The sequence below is a fragment of the Gopherus evgoodei genome, chromosome 1, assembly GCF_007399415.2.
Source record: "Gopherus evgoodei ecotype Sinaloan lineage chromosome 1, rGopEvg1_v1.p, whole genome shotgun sequence".
Lineage (NCBI taxonomy): Eukaryota > Metazoa > Chordata > Testudines > Testudinidae > Gopherus > Gopherus evgoodei.
The window spans coordinates 76,015,253-76,033,092 of NC_044322.1; the positions used below are offsets into that span (position 1 = coordinate 76,015,253).

General features: G+C 39.2%; 1 protein-coding gene across 1 annotated transcript in view; it reads left to right on the plus strand.

The window, feature by feature from the left end:
* BORA (BORA aurora kinase A activator) overlaps nucleotides 1–17,840 on the plus strand; it is a 54,189-nt gene that overhangs the window by 6,883 nt on the left and 29,466 nt on the right. Inside the window, 4 exon segments of the mRNA XM_030566421.1 lie at nucleotides 1,391–1,497; nucleotides 11,382–11,427; nucleotides 16,324–16,408; nucleotides 17,387–17,452. Coding sequence (XP_030422281.1) covers nucleotides 1,391–1,497; nucleotides 11,382–11,427; nucleotides 16,324–16,408; nucleotides 17,387–17,452 — 304 coding nt within the window.

Sequence of the window (17,840 nt, forward strand, 5' to 3'; positions counted from 1 at the left end):
GTTGGATACAAAATCTTCAGAATGACGCTATTTTACATTCTTTTTTTTATTATAGCACTTCTATCGTGAAGGTTTTGAAATCCTGTTTAAATTGTTTATATCTATATACAGTAGAAACCTGTTCATCCGACCCTCCATTATTTGGCTCTACTTGACAAACAGTGCACACATGTCCAGAAAGGGAGCTAGCTCTCTTGTGGCTGCTAAATGGTGCTGTAGCATTGCATTTTCCCATTTTCTGGTTTATCTGGATCATTTGTCCATAAATTCCGGGACACTGGAATAAAGTCAGTACTTTGCAGAAGCAGTATTAGTTTGACATGCAGTGAAGAAAACTTTACTCCATTGAAACAATAAAAAAAGTTTAGGTAGATGGAATGTGATTTCCCATACTGCAATTTGACCAGGTCCTTGGGGATATTACCCACAATTGTATAGATGTGGGTGTATCATGAATTTTTTACCGCAAGGGATCTGGATCTTCATTTTACATGTATCTTAAAATGGCACTGCTAGCAGTATAGAACCTTTAAACATCTTACTGAAGTTTTGGAAGGAACATGCCTTCTGAATCCCTAATTTCATTTCTATAGCAATTTGAAGTCTTCCATCTGAATACTGGACAAGCTTTATTCTACTTTTTAAATCTCCTTATAAATAGAGATGATATGACTACAGGTAGTAGGCTTGAGCATTGGGAGGTAATTTGATGTAGTGGACTGAGCATATGAATAGGCACTCCGTTTTAATCCTGGCTCTGACACTAACTCTGATCTTAGACAATTTTGAATTTTTATATGGAGATATACCTATTTCATAGAACTGAAAGGGACCCCGAAAGGTCATCGAATCCAGCCCCCTGCCTTGACTAGCAGGACCAAGTACTACTGATTTTGTCCCAGATCGCCAAGTGGCCCCCTGAAGGATTGAACTCACAACATTGGGTTTAGCAGGCCAGTGCTCAAACCACTATCACATAAATTCTCTTCCTCAATTTTCCCATCAGTGAAAGTGGGATAATATTTATCTTACAGAGGTTTTGTGAAGTTTTAATATTTGTAAAGTGTTTTGAAGATGCAAATTACTATATAAATGCGAAATATGCTGTGCTTTGGTTCACGTTACATACAATTGCAATTAATGACCATTAAACAAAAGTAGATTACAAGATCAATTGGTCTGATTCTGTTACTCATTTTTTTGTAGTTTTAAAATTTAAGTAGCTTACTTAGCTGTCTGAAACAATTACTGTTGTTTTAGCTCATGTATATAAGAAGGTTATGGCTCCAATGTGGCTTATTTTTAAAGATTTGTGCTCTGTGTTTTTGATTCTGTCTGTTTAAAATAGTAAGCACTGCATACTTCACTATGATGTTTATTCCTTTCTCAGACTCCAGGAAAATTTAGGTGGTCTATTGATCAACTTGCCCTAATAAATCCTGTGGAAATTGACTCTGAAGATATTCGGCGTCAGGCAATGTATTTAAGTCATGCCAGGTAAGTTGCTTTCTATTTTATGCAATGAACTGAACTGATATTTGAATGTCAGAAAGCTATTCTTATATGCATGGCTGTTTTTATTCATGTTCATGTAAATAGTCAACATTCTTTATCTAATATAACATAATCTTGTATTAAGCTATTGTCCGTATACGGTTGCTTTTATCTAGAATTTTGTTTTTAAGTTGCTTTTCATGTCTGTGTGGTATAATACTTAAGTGAAGCTGTTTCTCCGTTCTTCCTTGTGTAAAGGTCCACAGATCTGTTACAATGATACTTTAGCCAGCTGGCCCCTTAGGGACTAAACCAGGCCTGTCAGTCACTAACAGGAGGGAAAGGGCTTCCCCTCTACCCTTCCCACGCCCCCATTCTACTACCTCTGCCTCTTTCTCAAAGTTCCTTCCATTTTTTTCTGCCTCCTGAGCGGCGGGAGGCTCAGCCACACCCTCTGGCAGAGCTTTTGTGAGGCAAAAAGTCAAAATTTTATTTCAGATTTTCATACTAACAGTTTAGCTTAATAATTTCAATTCCTAGCTCTGGCCCAGATCTGTGTTTGCCTTTTGAGCAGATTGTCCCCTCACTTCACTTCCCCTTCTGAGGCTTTTGCAATGTCTGATGCCCCTATGGCAAAGAGAGAGAGACTTCCAAAGCCTTTCTCTGCAGAGGGGAAATGCTGCAGCAGCGGGGAAGTGGTGGATCCTTTCCCTACTGCGATCCCCTGCCAGAGCCTTTCCTCTTTGGGAGATTTTTTTTCCTGTGGGAAGAGAGACTCCAGTAGTGGGAAGGCACCAAGATGCGATACTGTTGAAAATAGCAGAGTAGAAGGGGAGGCATGGCATGGGCAAATAGAGAGCATGTAGAGTATGCACTCAAATACATACCCACACCCTTCAGATGTGTTTTTATTCTACTTGCCTAAGCTGTGCCTCACTAGCTACACTGCTATTTGTACCTGTTCTAGGGGGGCTATGCAGATATGTACTCTACATACTGTCAAAAGAAGCATGCGGTGTAGATAGACCCTTATTGCAGTCAGAGGCTTATCCTGGCCTCCATTTTATAAGGCTAGTAGATTCCTCAGCATCTAGATTTAACACCATCTAGATTTAACCTGGTGTTACTCCTAAGGTAAAGGTAGTGATTTTTCCTGGTGATCAGGAATTTGGCCTTTCTAATAACTGGTGGAGATTTTTACCTCAGCATGGTCTCACTATACAAATACTCTACAAGCAGCCAAGTCCAGGCAAGCATTGTCTCAGCACCGTCCTGTGGACATGAAAACTCAGGTGCATCAGGCTTACAAAAATAAATAAAAGTAATATTAACTGCTGTCTGGCACCTGGAGTACCCCATCCTTTCAGAAGTGATGCTAATAATGTATGGAGAGTATTGCAAGTATGGTCCCTCTCAACCTAAAAATCATGCAGCCTAGACGAAGGCTTCTCCTTGAAAAAGAGGTGGGATTCAAATCTGTTTCATACTTGGAATCAGATATCCAGAGAAATCGGTTCCCTGCTATCTTAGTGATACAGTGGGGAGCTATTAAAAGCTGAGACTATTTCAGAATCGTCACAAAAGTCTGTTCAGAATCTGGCTCATGCTAGACTCTACAGAAAGGAATACAGGTCATATGGCAAGCTGAATCAGTGCAGAAAGTACAACAGTGCACGGACAGTAGCTGCCCTTTGTTGCCTCAGAGCTGCTTTCAGATCTCCCAGCCAGCCTTATCAGGATTTAGACCTTTTGATTGGTGTCAGACTCTTGCCATTTGCAAAAAAGCTACTTATAGCTTTAATCAAAGGAGGGCACTGGACATGTGGAGCTGTGCAAGAATCACAAGAACAACTTTCTTTTCTCAATCTCAGTAACTCATGGAAAGGCCCAAACATGAATGAAATCATTAATCATCTACTTTGGATCTGAAAATTGCAACCAGCTCCCCATCCTATTTCTAACTTCAAAGAATCAGGGACCAGCAAAGTAAGACTGTGTCTGAAACATCTAAATAAGTTCCTAAAGAAGGCTTGTATTCAAAGCATTCCCATTTTACAACCCCCAGACAGTTCTTATGGTTTGCAGATGAATGGCAGCCCTTTGCTGTTCCCAGCTTCAGCCATTACCATTATCTTAACAGGATAATGTTAAGAATAGTATTGGCTTTAGGGAAGACGGAAATTCACTAATCTTTTTTCTAGACAGTTTTCTGATCAGGGTTCTGTACAGAGAAAGGTAAAACAAATAGAGTGATATGGTTTCTGGAATATCTTGGCTTTAGGACAAAGACCATGGTGCCAGGAAAGTCAGTTGTAGGCCTGGGCTGAGAGTGAGTACTATCACAGGTACAAGTTCTTGCTTTGAAACAATTTTAACAGAAGATGATGGTCATAATGGAAAGGAAGTCGTGTCAAAAAACAAATATACAGTACTTATTGGAACTTGTTGAGAATTCTGATTTCATACACAGACATGTCTCTGATTCAGAGTTCATATATCTATCCAGTAATTCCAGGTACCCCCTTCACATCTGACCTTGTCTCATCCATTGATAGACCTAGCTTCAGTTGTATACTTTCCACTTCCCACACTGGTAAATGCAAGGAATCTTTTTTTGTTGTTGTTTTTTTCCCCCCTTTTAGGAAGGGGGGGGAACTTCCTGATTCAGTTCAGGGAATGGGTATCAGAAAGGGAGGACATCATCCTGGAACACAATAATTGATTAAGGTCTGCTATAGACCTTAATCAATGGATAACAGGCCTCTTCTGCTTGTGTCTTGTCTTGTCTTATCTTATCTGCTTGTCTGCTTATGTGTCTGACAGGGTTTTCACATTGGGAAAACACATTTAGGCCAACTCCATAGTCGGATTATCAGAATAGCTACTATACATAGAAATATCTCACAACTATAAGTCAATTTGATGGGCAGGTCCAGGTCAGCCTCTTTGCATTTGAAAACAGTAGAAGTGCCCTGTGGTGCTTCTGAGTATAAGGAACTGGGATGTAAAGTGGTGAAAGACATCTGAAAGCTGAGCAAGGTTCCTCCTATACATCTTTCCACCTTTTCCAGAGCTGCCTGAGACAATACAAAATCAGAGTGAAGGAGCAGTAGTGTTATTGCTTATGCCTTTCTGGGCGAAGAGGCTATGGCTGAGGCTTGATTAACCTAGTAGAGACATCAGAAGATCCAGTATCTCACTGGAGCTACTGCAAAACCAGTTCTCCATCTGGGACCAGACAGGTTTAAAATGAATACATGGATAAAGTGATTATTGCTTTCCTGGACCCCAAAAAAGAAGAAAGGAGGAAAAAAAGTAATGATTGGGTATACGTTTCTGACTTAAGCAAAATTTGAGTTGTGCAAGGCTTTCTGGAACGGAACGCTTGCGTAAGTCGGGGAGCATCTGTACATCACATCTAGATCAACTGCATCAGGGGTTGGCAACCTCTGACATGTGGCTTGCCAGGGTAAGCACCCTGGCGAGCCGGGCCAGTTTGTTTACCTGCCACATCCGCAGGTTTGGCTGATTGTGGCTCCCACTGACTGCAATTCGCTGCTCCAGGCCAATGGGGGTGGCGGGAAGCTGCGGCCAGCACATCCCTCAGCCCGCGTGCCAGAGTTTTGCCAACCCCTGAACTACATCATGGTGCAAGGCTGATGTCGTTCTGGGATTAACAGAGCTAAAACAAGGAGCTTCCCCGGTGCTGATAGTGGAAGTGATCACGACCTTGTGATGCTAAATTTTTGGCTGAGGCTAAGAAAAATCATCAGGCCAAAGTTCACCAGAACCAAGTTTGACTTAGAAAGACTTAGAGACCAAAACATTTCAGTCATTCCAAGCAATGATCAGCAGAAAATTTGCCCTGCTGCTTGCTCTAGAGGAAGACAAAAAGAAACAATGATCAACAATTTCAGCGATGTAATGAATGAGGCAGCAAAGGTCTTCCTTGGGAAACATCGTAAGAAGACATAACCATGGGTCAAAAATGAAATACTACAAATGTGTGACATTAGAAGAAAACTTGAGAGACAAGAAGAGCACTGAGGGAGCTGATAAATACAGTGTGATTGGCAGAAAGATCAAGAAAGGAATGAAGGTGGCCAAGGAGATATGGATTGAAAAACAATGCTCTGAAATTGAAGTGTATCAGTATTAAAAATAGCAAACGCGTCTTCCAGGTTGTAAAAGATCTGAGGAAGGAAAGATGGACCAAAGATAACGGAATTCAAGGCGAAGAAAGGGACATCATCAATAGGTGGACAAATTACTGCTCTGATCTATACAACCACCAGACAAATGGAGATCCTAGAGTCTTAGACAGCCCAGATTCAACAGAGGAAGATGACTTTCCAATACTATGTGAAGAAGTGGAAACAGCTGTGAAATTACTCAAGAACAGAAAGGCTACAGGTATTGACAACATCCCAGCTGAACTGATGAAATTCAGAGGAGAAATAGTAACAGATGTACTCACCAAGATCTGCAACAAGATCTGGCAGACCAGACATCGGCCTTCCATGTGGACATGGTCACTAATCACTCTGTCAAAGAGAGGCAACCTGCAATTGTGTAAAAATGCTGGTCCATAAACTTAATTAGCCATCCCAGCAAAGTGATGTTGAAAGTCATATTGAACAGATTGAAGCCACAAGCAGACAATATCATCGTTGAAGAACAAGCTGGCATTTGTGCTGGAAGAAGTACCACAGAACAGATTCTCAACCTTCGTGCACTATGTGAGAAGTGCTTGCAACACCAGCAGGAGATCTACCGCGTCTTTGTTGACTTCAAGAAGGCACGAAGCTCTCTGGGCAACCATGAAGAAGTACAATGTTGGTCGTAAGCTTATTCTTACCATTAAACAACTGTGTGCCAAGGCCAGCAGTGCAGTTCTTGTCAGTGGACAAGAGCTGGAGACAGTGAAATGGTTCAATTATTTGAGAGTAGTTATCACTGATGAAGGATCCAAGGCAGAAATTCGGGCACAACTATGCAAACAGCAGCAGCAGCAGGGACAAAGCTAAAGCCAATTTGGAGGAATAAGAACATCTACCGGGAATCCAAACTGAAACTGCTGAATGCATTGGCACCCTTGAGGGGGGCCATTTTAGGGATATGGGGCAAAAATCTGTTGGATGATTTAATTGGGAATTGGTCCTGCTTTAAGCAGGGGCTTGGACTAGATGATCTCCTGAGGTCCCTTCCAACCCTGATAGTCTATGATCTCATTTTTCTGTATGTGTGCGTGTCATGGACCTTTTGGGCAGAACTTGAATGGAAAATGTAGGTAGTAGAGATGAGATGCTTCCGTAAAATCCTGGGCATCTCCTAATTCTTGACCATATCACTAATGAAGGGTTCCGCAACATCATCATCCAATGCATTGGGTCATATGAAGACCTCCTGACGACTGTGAAGAAGTGCAAGCTGAAGTGGTACGGCCATGTAACAAGATCATCTGGCCTATCCAAGATCATCCTCCAAGGGATAGTATAGGGCGAAGAGGAGAAGAGGTAGACAGAAGAAAAGATGAATTGACAACATAAGAGTGGACAGGAATGGACTTCGCAGAGACTCAAGCACCGACACACAATCGTAAGAGGTCGTTGGGGCTCATCAATGATGGTGCCCCAACGACCACTGTGCTTATGGGAGTGGTGACGATGATGAGTCCTCACAACTGTCACTGTCAGTTTTTGTTCCCTTGAGTAAATTCAATAAATATTCCATCTTAACTGTCAAAGTCCAGTTCTTAGGAGCACTGACAGAGTAGCATATTGTACTCATGGGGGAATTCAGTGCCAAAAATTTAAAAATTCTGTAAACAGTATTTTAAAATTTTGCATATTTTATTTATCAAAATAAAAATATAATCACGCCAGTTTCAATTAATTTGGTAATGTATTTAAATATACCTGTCAGCAAGCATGTCTATTACAATACATACAACAAAAAAATTCAGGAAATGTTTTTTGACAAATAGATTCCCTACTAGGTGTCAAGGTTTTTTCCCCACTTTGAACTTTAGAGTTCAAGAAGTGGGGACTTGCATGATTACTTTTAAGCTTAATTACTAGCTTAAATTTGGTACGCTGCCACCAGCCAGAAGTTAGCGTCTGGCACACTTTCTGTTCCCCAAAAACCTTTCCCAGGGAACCCAAGACCCGAACCCCTGTGGCCTTAAAACAAGGAGAAATTAACCATCCCCCTCCTTTTCCCCCTAGACTCTCCCTTCCCTGGGTTGCCTTGAGAGGCTTACACAAATCCAAACTCCTTGGATCTTAAAACAAGGTGGAATTAATCATCCACCCCTCTTTTCCCCCCACCAATCCCTGGTTCATTCAGACTCAATCCCTTGGATTTTAAAACAAGGAAATATCAATCAGGTTCTTTATTAAAAAAAAAAACAAAAAAAAAACCCTTTTAAAGAAAGAAAAGGTAAAAATTATTTCTGTAAAATCAGGATGGAAAATGCTTTACATGGTACTCAGATTCATATAGACTAGAGGGACCTCCGCCTCTGCCTCCTCCAAGCCTGAGATTCAAAGTTACAGCAAACGGAGGTAAAAATTCTTCCTGCAAAAACACCATTCACAAGTTGAGGAAACAAACATAAGACTAATCCGCCTTGCCTGGGTATTACTTACTATTTCGAAACATGAAAGACTGATTCAGAAAGATTGGGAAAGCCTGGATGTATGTCTGGTCCCTCTTAGCCTCAAGAGTCAACAACAAAACACACAAACAAAGACTTCCCTCCACCAAGATTTGAAAGTATCTTGTCCCCCTTTGGTCCTCTGTCAGGTGTCAGCTAGGTTTACTGAGCTTCTTAACCCTTTACAGGTAAAAGAGACATTAACCCTTACCATCTGTTTATGACACTAGGCATATTAATACAGAACTTTGAGTAATAATTCTTTTAAACTACACTACAGAAATGCATTTCCTGTATCCCTCAGAAGTAGTGGAAAGGCTTAGGGGAGTCAAGGGTAATGAAGGAGCTGAGGTACAGGGAAGTAATTGCTGGGAAGGAGCCTGGGAAATGAACCTGGAGGGTTGTTGGGTGTGGGTGGGAGAAGTATGGAACAGTTTTGTTTTTTTTGGGTGAGGAGAGTGTTAAGGAATTGCGGAACCTCTCCCTTGCAGACTCTGGCTGACCCGTAACCTCTCCATTCAGTCAGGTACATCTGCCCTTGTCCCCATGTGGCCCTGCACTTCCACTCAGCCACCCCCTCTCCCTGTCCCATGTGGCCGTTCACCCCTTTCCCATTCCTGGCTCAGTGCTTTCACCACACTAGCTCCTGTGCCTCTGTTCCCCCCACTCACCCTTCTGAGCCCCTGACACTTTGTGCCCTGCTCTGTCCGCTCCCCCCACCCCCCATCCTGTGGCTTCTCATCTGGCCTCGCAGGCTTGTTGCTGTGAAAAACACAGCCTCAGGTCTTCCCTATCCACAGCTGGCTGCTCTGGACCATGAGCCAGCTGCCCACTCTTCTCGTGCTACAGCAGCCGCTGGTGGGTGAAAAATGTAACTGCAGTGTGTTTCCAGCAGAATGTATTTTCCCCCAGGAATAATAGTGGTCGTCCTATATTAGCCAGTGTAACTTCCTTTCTTTTGGCATTTCTCCATGCCTTTGAGCCCAGGGGAAGGTGGAGAAGATCATGTAAATTTAGCTTGTTTTAGATCCTCATATATAAAGACTGATCCTGCCTCTTACCCTGGAGGCTCATTGCTATGAAAATCCTTCTGTACCAGATCTTTGAATCTTAGCATGATGAATAATAGGGAACCTTATCCGTGCTTCTTGAAATTTCCTTTCTTTGAGTAATAAGTCCACCAATCTGGAGACAAATGGAGCATACAGAAGAAAGATGAAATTTGACATCCAAAGATTTGTTTTTTGTTAGGTTGAATATGCTGTATCAAGAGAAATTGTGCTTTTTCCCCGCAGCATAGTTAACATAATCCTCTCCTGCCAGTGACTGACTAGTGTGGTTTTGCCTCCAAGCTGCTGGAAGGTTCAAGTACCATTGTAAAAAAATATGTAGACCTTATTACTCAAAGAAAGGAAACTTTCAAGTGAGCATGGACACATTTGCCTATTCCATGCATAAATGGCAACTTATTACAGGTTTCTGAGATCAGTATTAGTGACTTAAATTATTTCCAAATTCCACTGCAGTATTCAGTCAGCTGAGGAGTTCAAGCTGAAAGACCCAGAACACACTTTTTTGTCTCTTGTAATTCTTATTGTACATTTGGTACAAAATGTTCTTTTGCTTGGGCTGTCCTGGGCCAGTCTCCTGGCTTTTATCCTCTTTGTTTTCCTCTAGTAGAAGCAGGATGTTTTCGATTAGATGATATGTATGAAGTATCTGCTGTTCAAAAAGCCACATAGCAACTTGAATACTGTGCCGTGGTTACATTTTGACCCTGGCTTAAAGATGCATACAGGATTGATATTTTCGTTGCCAACTACATATGTTGTTTTTACTTTTGCACTTTCCAAACTTTACTGCCCAAAGAACAAGCACATACTCTTGCACTGTATGTTATCAATCTCACTCTCCTTTTAACTGGATGCTGCCTTTTCAGTCCCCATGTTTCAGTTTTGCAGTCTGACCTGCAGGGATACTTGTTTTTGTGATCGTTTGTACTTACGAATAAATGACAAGTGAAGGTGCCTGGCCTGTTCTTTTGTTATGTTATCTTAATGCTGGACTTGTACACTTTAGCAACCTTAGTGGTATCATAAGCTCTTAGTTGTAGATGGTACCTTTTATATATTGCAAGTCTAGTCAGAGCCACGACTGACCTTTTTGGGGGGAGAAAAGAGGTGTCATCAGGACATGTATGAATAGTTCTATCAGTTATCCAAATGTTGTACCCAGTCCTTTCTAAATATATAATTTATGTGGTCTGAAGAGATTATTCACATTAACGTCCGTATAAATACTTTCATGCCTCTGCTATTCTTCAAAAGTTATATTTAGTATGAATTTCTTTGGTTGTCATTTATAAGCCTCCTAATGACTGGTATAGTGAAGCTTTATCAGTTATGGTGACACAAAAAGGAAACTATATCACTTGTGAAAAGCTGTACAGATCATTTGAATATGGCTGAGAAGTATTTGAACTAGGGGAAATACCATTTAATACAAGCTTAATTTTGGAATTGCCTATTTTGTGGTAGAGGTTGTATAAAATCTTAACTCAGATATATGATGTGATTATTTGTGTTGGGCTGGGATAATATGTGTTTACAAGCCACATGAAGAGGGAACCTTTCGATGGGGAAGAAGTAGATAATGTCAAATAAATCTATACAAGTTCCTTTATTTGTTTTCCACTGTGGTTTTATTTTTTTTCTGTTTTAAAGAGTTTTCTTCCTTAGGGTCCAATTCCTTGTCCTGCTAGATCCTAGAGTGAGTTTCTCTTTAAGTCTATTTTATAGTAATTTTAAAAGTTGCTTATAGAAGCATTCAAAATCAGACTCTTTGCGGAGATTTAGGTGGAAAGAGAAACTGTATAAGAGCAAAACATTTCATTCAAATAGAAATATCTTTCATAATAGTAAAAGGGATTATACAGAAGATTACAAAGTAAATCACTTACTATATAAAATGTTATTACAAAATTGCCCGAGGTGGGAACTCCTTTAAAGTAGCTAATTGTCTGAGTACAGTAAATACTTATCAATTTTGAATACAAAGGAATTGCACACAGTATATTAAGAATATTATACATAGAGTAAATTGTGATTTATTTTAAAAGGCAGCTAATCTTAATCTTTGATAAAAATGGTACTTTTCATTTACTTGAACCATCAAACGCAGTAATGGCATTGGTAATTTGTTGTGGTTTTTTTTTATTTGCATTGTTTAGAATAGATAAAGAGATGGAAGACAAAAGACAGAAAGCCATTGAAGAGGTAATTAAAATTGTTATTGATATTAAAGCAGATATTAATATTGTGTGTATATGGGTAAAATGAACAATGGTAAAAAGTAAATTTTCAGCGTTATCTAGCAACTTGCAAAGCAACTTTACGAAGTATGAGGTAGTCTTCACCAAGAGCATGTGGTATTTTAACGGGTAGTAGAAGACCATGCAGTTTACTGCTTATCTCTTGTAGTTTTAGAATGGGAATCCTTATTTGTGGTTTTTATTTGATTTCCTCCACTATAGCTTTAGGCCAAAGAAGCAGACTTTGGGACTTTGTGCATTTTTGCTAGATGTGAAATGTGGCATAAGTCTTTTAAAGCACTTCACAAAAATATCACATGTGATATAAACTCTACAAAGAGGTCCTGAACAGATTACTGTCTTCAAAATACCCAGGAGTTGAATCTCCATGTTTCTAAGTCCTGCTTGCAGTTACCATGGTGTCTGGCAATCTTTGCTTTTTCACTGAGGTAAAAATCTTATTGTAGAGTTGGCTGCCCCCGTCACTTCTGATGTGAATTGCTTTTTTTAAAAGAGAATTTAAAACAGCCATCTGTTCAGTAACTGTCACTAGCAGGTGGGCAACTCTATGTCACAAATGCCCTGGGTCCAACAATGTAGTTAAGGAGTTTCTACCAGAATCTCACCTTAGAGCAGGGGTCGGCAACCTTTCAGAAGTGGTGTGCCGAGTCTTCATTTATTCACTTTGATTTGAAGTTTCGCATGCCAGTAATTCATTTTAACGTTTTTAGAAGGACTCTTTCTATAAGTCTTGTCAAAGTTAGACTCAAGACTCACAGTTTGTCAGACAACTCTGTTTTATTAGCACAGCGCTCTGCTAATAACACTAGATAATGTGACCACCATTCAAGAACACAACTATCTTATTTATGCAGATAAAAGGGCGACAACTTAACAAGATAACAAGGAAGCAGAATCTGATAAGTTTACCTGGGCTCGACATGCATATCTTATTTCCTTACTAACTATTACTGATCTTCTGTTAATGTTTCGGCATTAGCACCATTGTTTATGCTAATGTTTTTTTTCCTGGCACCTGTGTTTCAGCATTTCTATTTCTGCTTAAGGTACATACAACATTTCTTTAATCCATTCTTATTTTTTACAATATAATTCATTCTACTTTCACAGTCTATAATATATAACTAAACTATGTTGTGTGTAAAGTAAATAAGGTTTTTTAAAATGTTTAAGAAGTTTCATTTAAAATTAAAATGCAGAGCTCCCTGGACCAGTGGCAGGACCTGGGCAGTGTGAGTACCACTGAAAATCAGCTTGTGTGCTGCCTTTGGACACTATGCCATAGGTTGCCTATCCCTGCTCTACGCCTACTTCATCAACAATTTGAATTCCTTCAGGCACATGTAGCCTTCTGTAATTTGAGAACAATGGGTAGTAGAGACAGTTACACTGAATATCAAATTTCACCATGTGCATACCTCTGGCCTTCTTAGGGACACATCTTGCAAGGGGACTGTTATAGCAGGAAGCTTCTCCCACTTCTATGTCTTGGATCAGTAGAAAGAGTTCCATTTCAGTACCAAGAAAAGGTACTCTATTTCAAATACAAATATTTCATTCCAGAAAAGAGGAGAGGATGGCATCCCATCTAGATTTATGAAAATTAAACATCTTAATTCGCCAAATAAAGTCAGGATGATCATGCTAGCGTCCATAATTTCCTCTTGCTTTTATCCCTTGACTCACAGGACATGAATGTCCATATTTCAATAATTGTGTTTCCACCCTTTGGATGCTCTGCGATGCTGAGAGTTTTTACTAAAGTGTTGGCAGTGGTTCCAGTGCACTTAAGAAATATAAGAGTCAACACATACCTAGACAAGTGGTTAGTTTGAAAAAAGCTTTTCAAGTGAGAGATGCGATTCATTGCGTTCTTGAGCTGTTAACCACTCTTGGCCCAAAATGTCAGCATGACTAATGCAAGTTAATACCAATTCCAAGAGTGGAGCTCATATGACCAATCCTAGATTCCATAAGTTAGGCCCCAGTGTCTACCTCAAGATAGGTTTGAGAACATGTCCACCTTAATATTTCTGGATAAAATTGAATCCAAACACCACAGTAAGGGCATGTTCTGTGCTGCTTGGACATATTGTACAAAGGCTTGTGTGCCTTTGTAATAGTCAAGAAGAATGATCAGTCCAAATTATTACTGGTAATACAACAACCATGTTTACATAACCAGACGGGGTAGGGGAGATCTTCCCCATTATGCCAAGAGGCAATCAGGTTATGGAATTGGTGAATCAGACATGGAATCTCCCTCTTGGCAGGCAACTCTCCCATCAGTGTGGGAGATCAATGACTTAGTCCTTTGCAGCAACATCTTCAGATAGGGTTATCCTCTGGTAGGCATATTTCCAACAGATAGAAGCAACAAGTATTCCCTCTTGAACTGAAGTCCTGACATCACCTCAGGCTCACTTTCAGATACCTTTCTGATTTTTTTGTAGTTATGAACTATCATTTATGCATACTCACCAGTTCTGTTGATCCCAACAGTCTGACGCAAGATCCAGCAGGACTCAGCCAAAATTATCTTAATTGCATCAGTGTGGCTGAGAATCTTTCAGTCTACCAACCAAAGACATTATCTCTAATTCCATACCTGCTGATACAACATGAAGGAACTGGGCCTAAAGTACCTCCACTTTTGTCTGCTGGTCTGTCTGCTGGAGGGAGGTTAGACTTAAAAGTCCTGTTGTACATCTGCTTTAAAACAAACAAACACTCACACACACCAAAAAAATCCCAACAACGTATTAAATAGTGGAAGAGATTCTACTGGTCCAACCTACTCATCAAAAGTAAAGATTTTTCCTCTTGGTAGCAGCAGAGATCTTGAATTCCACAGGATGCTGATTCCTGATACTTTTATAATATATACTTGACTTGAACCATCTTTCAATAAGCTTTTTCAGTGTTCACCGCTGTGCATCCCTCTCCTGTAGAGGGGGAGACAATTTTTTCTCACATGAGTATTATAAGGTTTGTGATGGTTCTTATCAAGGTATTTCCAACAAAGAATCCTTCTATAGGGGACCTTAATAGGTCTTATCTAGCCTAATGCACCCACCTTTTAATCCAAGGCAAAGTTTGTTTATTACATTTTGTCCATGGAAATGGCAATTTTAAAATGTGATTACATCTTTGAGAAGAGTTGGTAAAATCCACGCCTTGATGGTGGACTCACCTTATACAGTTTTCTGTCTCTCAGGATGCATCCCAAGCTTCTTCCTAAAATTACTATGAATTTTCATCTGAACCAAGAGATTCATTTGCCCATATTTTTCCCAAGCTATGCTCTTCTAAGAGAGAGTCTTTGCATCAAAACAGGTTTTTCATCATTTCTGCTACTGCCATAAATTGTTTTTGAGTAGATCTCTGAAAGGTTTAATCTTTTGCTAATAGAATGCTAGTGCCCTCTGACATCCACATATGAAAAACAGCCTATCTAGATATCCAACTTTTATGGGGTGGTTAAAGTAGATCCTCCTATTTCTTTCATTCAGGCTCCCACAGCATCTTTGAAAAATGTTTGTTTTAGACATATGTAAAGTAACTACCTGGGTATCTGTTCACACATTTGTGAAGCACTATTCTGTCACTGAAGCCTCGAGATCCGATAACTACAGTTGGGAAAGCTACATTCCAATCTTTGTTTCTAGATTCTGAGCTCCCACCCTCATTGCTTGTGAGTCAATATAAGTTGAATATGTACTTACCTGTGCTGTAACTGGAATTCTTTGAGATGTCAGCCATATGTTTCACAACCTACCTTTCTTCTCTTCTCGTTTGGAGTCTTATATCCATCAAGTTCCATGGTGGTAAAGGAACAAAGTGGCAGTTGTCCCACTTTGCTCTTTATGTCCATGGCTTGGGAAATAAGGACACTTGTGACATATACCCTAATGGACACTGCTGGCCAAAAGACTCCAATCTCGAGTGCATGTGCACTGTCAATGGGCAGCACATCTCAAAGAAGTCCAGTTACTCCAATTTTTCCTTTTTGGCTGTGTTTTGGGTCTTGCTTGTATTGGTTGGGGTGTGGGGATTTCTCCCTTGTTTATCCAGGTTTTTATAATGACCTCCATCGCCTTTATATCTGAGCATTTCCAAAATCCAAACCTAACAGTGATGATTTAAGTGTCAAGTACGTTAACTTTTAGCAAAAACCTACCATAAATGTGCTTATTTCTATAATCCTAAATGTCTTTTAAGGTGCCAAAAGCCCCAACAGTCACCACTTATTCAACTTTAATAACAACTTCAACTTTCTCTGATTGCTTCTACAAAGCATTTAAATTGTCAGTACAAAATTGTGGTGTACTGAAAATGTGATTTTCATTCTGCTGCACTATATTGCCTCAGAACTTAGCTTCAGGTTGCTGCAGAGTATATGGGACCTCATAAAATCTATTCACTCTTCTTCAGTCTCTGCTGGATTAATGAGACATGTTTTAGACACCAGCTCTGAGTGTGTCAATACAGATGTGCGAAGAAAGCTTTGTCAAAGCTAACATGGGATACGTATCAGTATACTTGTAGAATTAAAAAAAGATGGAGCTCTTCAAATTGTTACAGAAAGCTTAACATTTTGAACTTAAATTGTGGTGGTTTGGGCTATATATCAGAGAGAGAATTTGAAAATAAGAAGAAATCTGATAGAAAGCTATCAGCTGTTCCAAAGTGAATTTTGATTAATCTTGGCTATGTTGAACATGCCTATAAGAATCAAAACTCAAGATTTACAACTAGTTTCTTGCAAATACCTACCTATAAAATTAAGTAGATACTCCCAAACAGTAAGACTATCTAATTGTTACATTTTTTCCTCTAGTTTTTCACCAAAAGTCTTATCGTTCCTTCTCCTTGGACTGATCATGAAGGGAAGCAAGTTTCCCAGTTTCATTCATCAACTAAGTGTAAGTTGTGTATGTCTCTAAAAGTGTCTTTTAGTAGCTTAAATTTAGAAATCAGCTGTTTTGCATGATTGATATGTATATGCTTAACTTTTTATAAAGTTATAGACAGTGTAATTAGATGGGAATACTTACTTAAATGGGGCCAGGATTTTGCCTAATAAGTTAGGCTTCATGGTTTTACAGTTCCTGTGAACTTGATCCTATCTCTGATCTCTTGGTAATACTTTGTATTACAATTATATTCTCATTACCTAAATTCCACTGTAATAATTGGAATTACCTTTTTGCTTCTTTCTCCCTTTCACAAAACAAGCATAATTATATTGACTAGAAAAATTGAACGGACTTATATTTATTGAATCCACCAAATTTTTCTAGAATTGAGTCTTTTAAAAAAAATGATCAAAGTGTTCAGTTTTGATTTTTTTTAATATAACATAATTCAAAATAAATTTCAAAACAGTCAATTTGAAAAGAAAAATTGAAGCTTTTCATTCCTAAAATGTCATGAATGACCTTTTGACATGATAACTTTCTCACCTGTGTTCCCTTCATCTCTCCCTCCTCTCCCCCCCACCCCCACCCATCACAGATCTCTGGGAAAATCAACATAATCTGAGACGCTTTAAGATTTCAATTGAATTGCATTTTCTGATGGAAAACTGTTACAGCGTAAGCTGGTCAGAAAAACTGATGTAACCTCTCTCTGGCTTCTCTGACACTTATCGCTCTCTAGGTTTTTTTAATCTGTCCCAAACTCAATTGCAAACATCATGTCCTAGTTTTATGCTCTGAAAATATTTTGGTTTGATGTAAACTAAAGTATTAGAATATTTTTATTGTAGCTAACTATTTTTGAGATGTACCTCAATGCAATTGGACTAAATATTTATTTTCACTTTACTGTTGTTGTGTTTCAGAATGATAAAAAGCTTGAATTTAAGTTTTAACTGAATTTATCTAAATGATGCTTTGCAGGTATAGATTTAAATAACATTTCACCAATTGGAAGGCAGCTAACTGTGCAACCTGGAAAAAGCAATGGTTGGTATAAAACAGTATCAAGTGACAAAATGAATGTACACTCAAAGAAAAATAAGAAGTTTTTATGTAAGCTAACTGAACCCCTTTTTAAAAACAAGTTTGTTTGACTTCAATACTGCCAGGGTGCTTGAACACTTACCTAACTTTACGCACATGTGTAGTCTCATTCAGTGGGACAACTTAGTGCTTAAAATTAGGCATGTATTTAGGCCCCAATTCAGCAAGATACTTACGTTACTATTTGTCTAGGAATAACTGTGTTATTACACGTAATGTTCAGTTTATGCTTTAAATCCAAATTGCATACTAACTTAATTACATTATATCTCCCCTCAATCCTCTCCCCTCAATTCTGTACAAGGTCACAGAACCTATATTCTGAAACCTG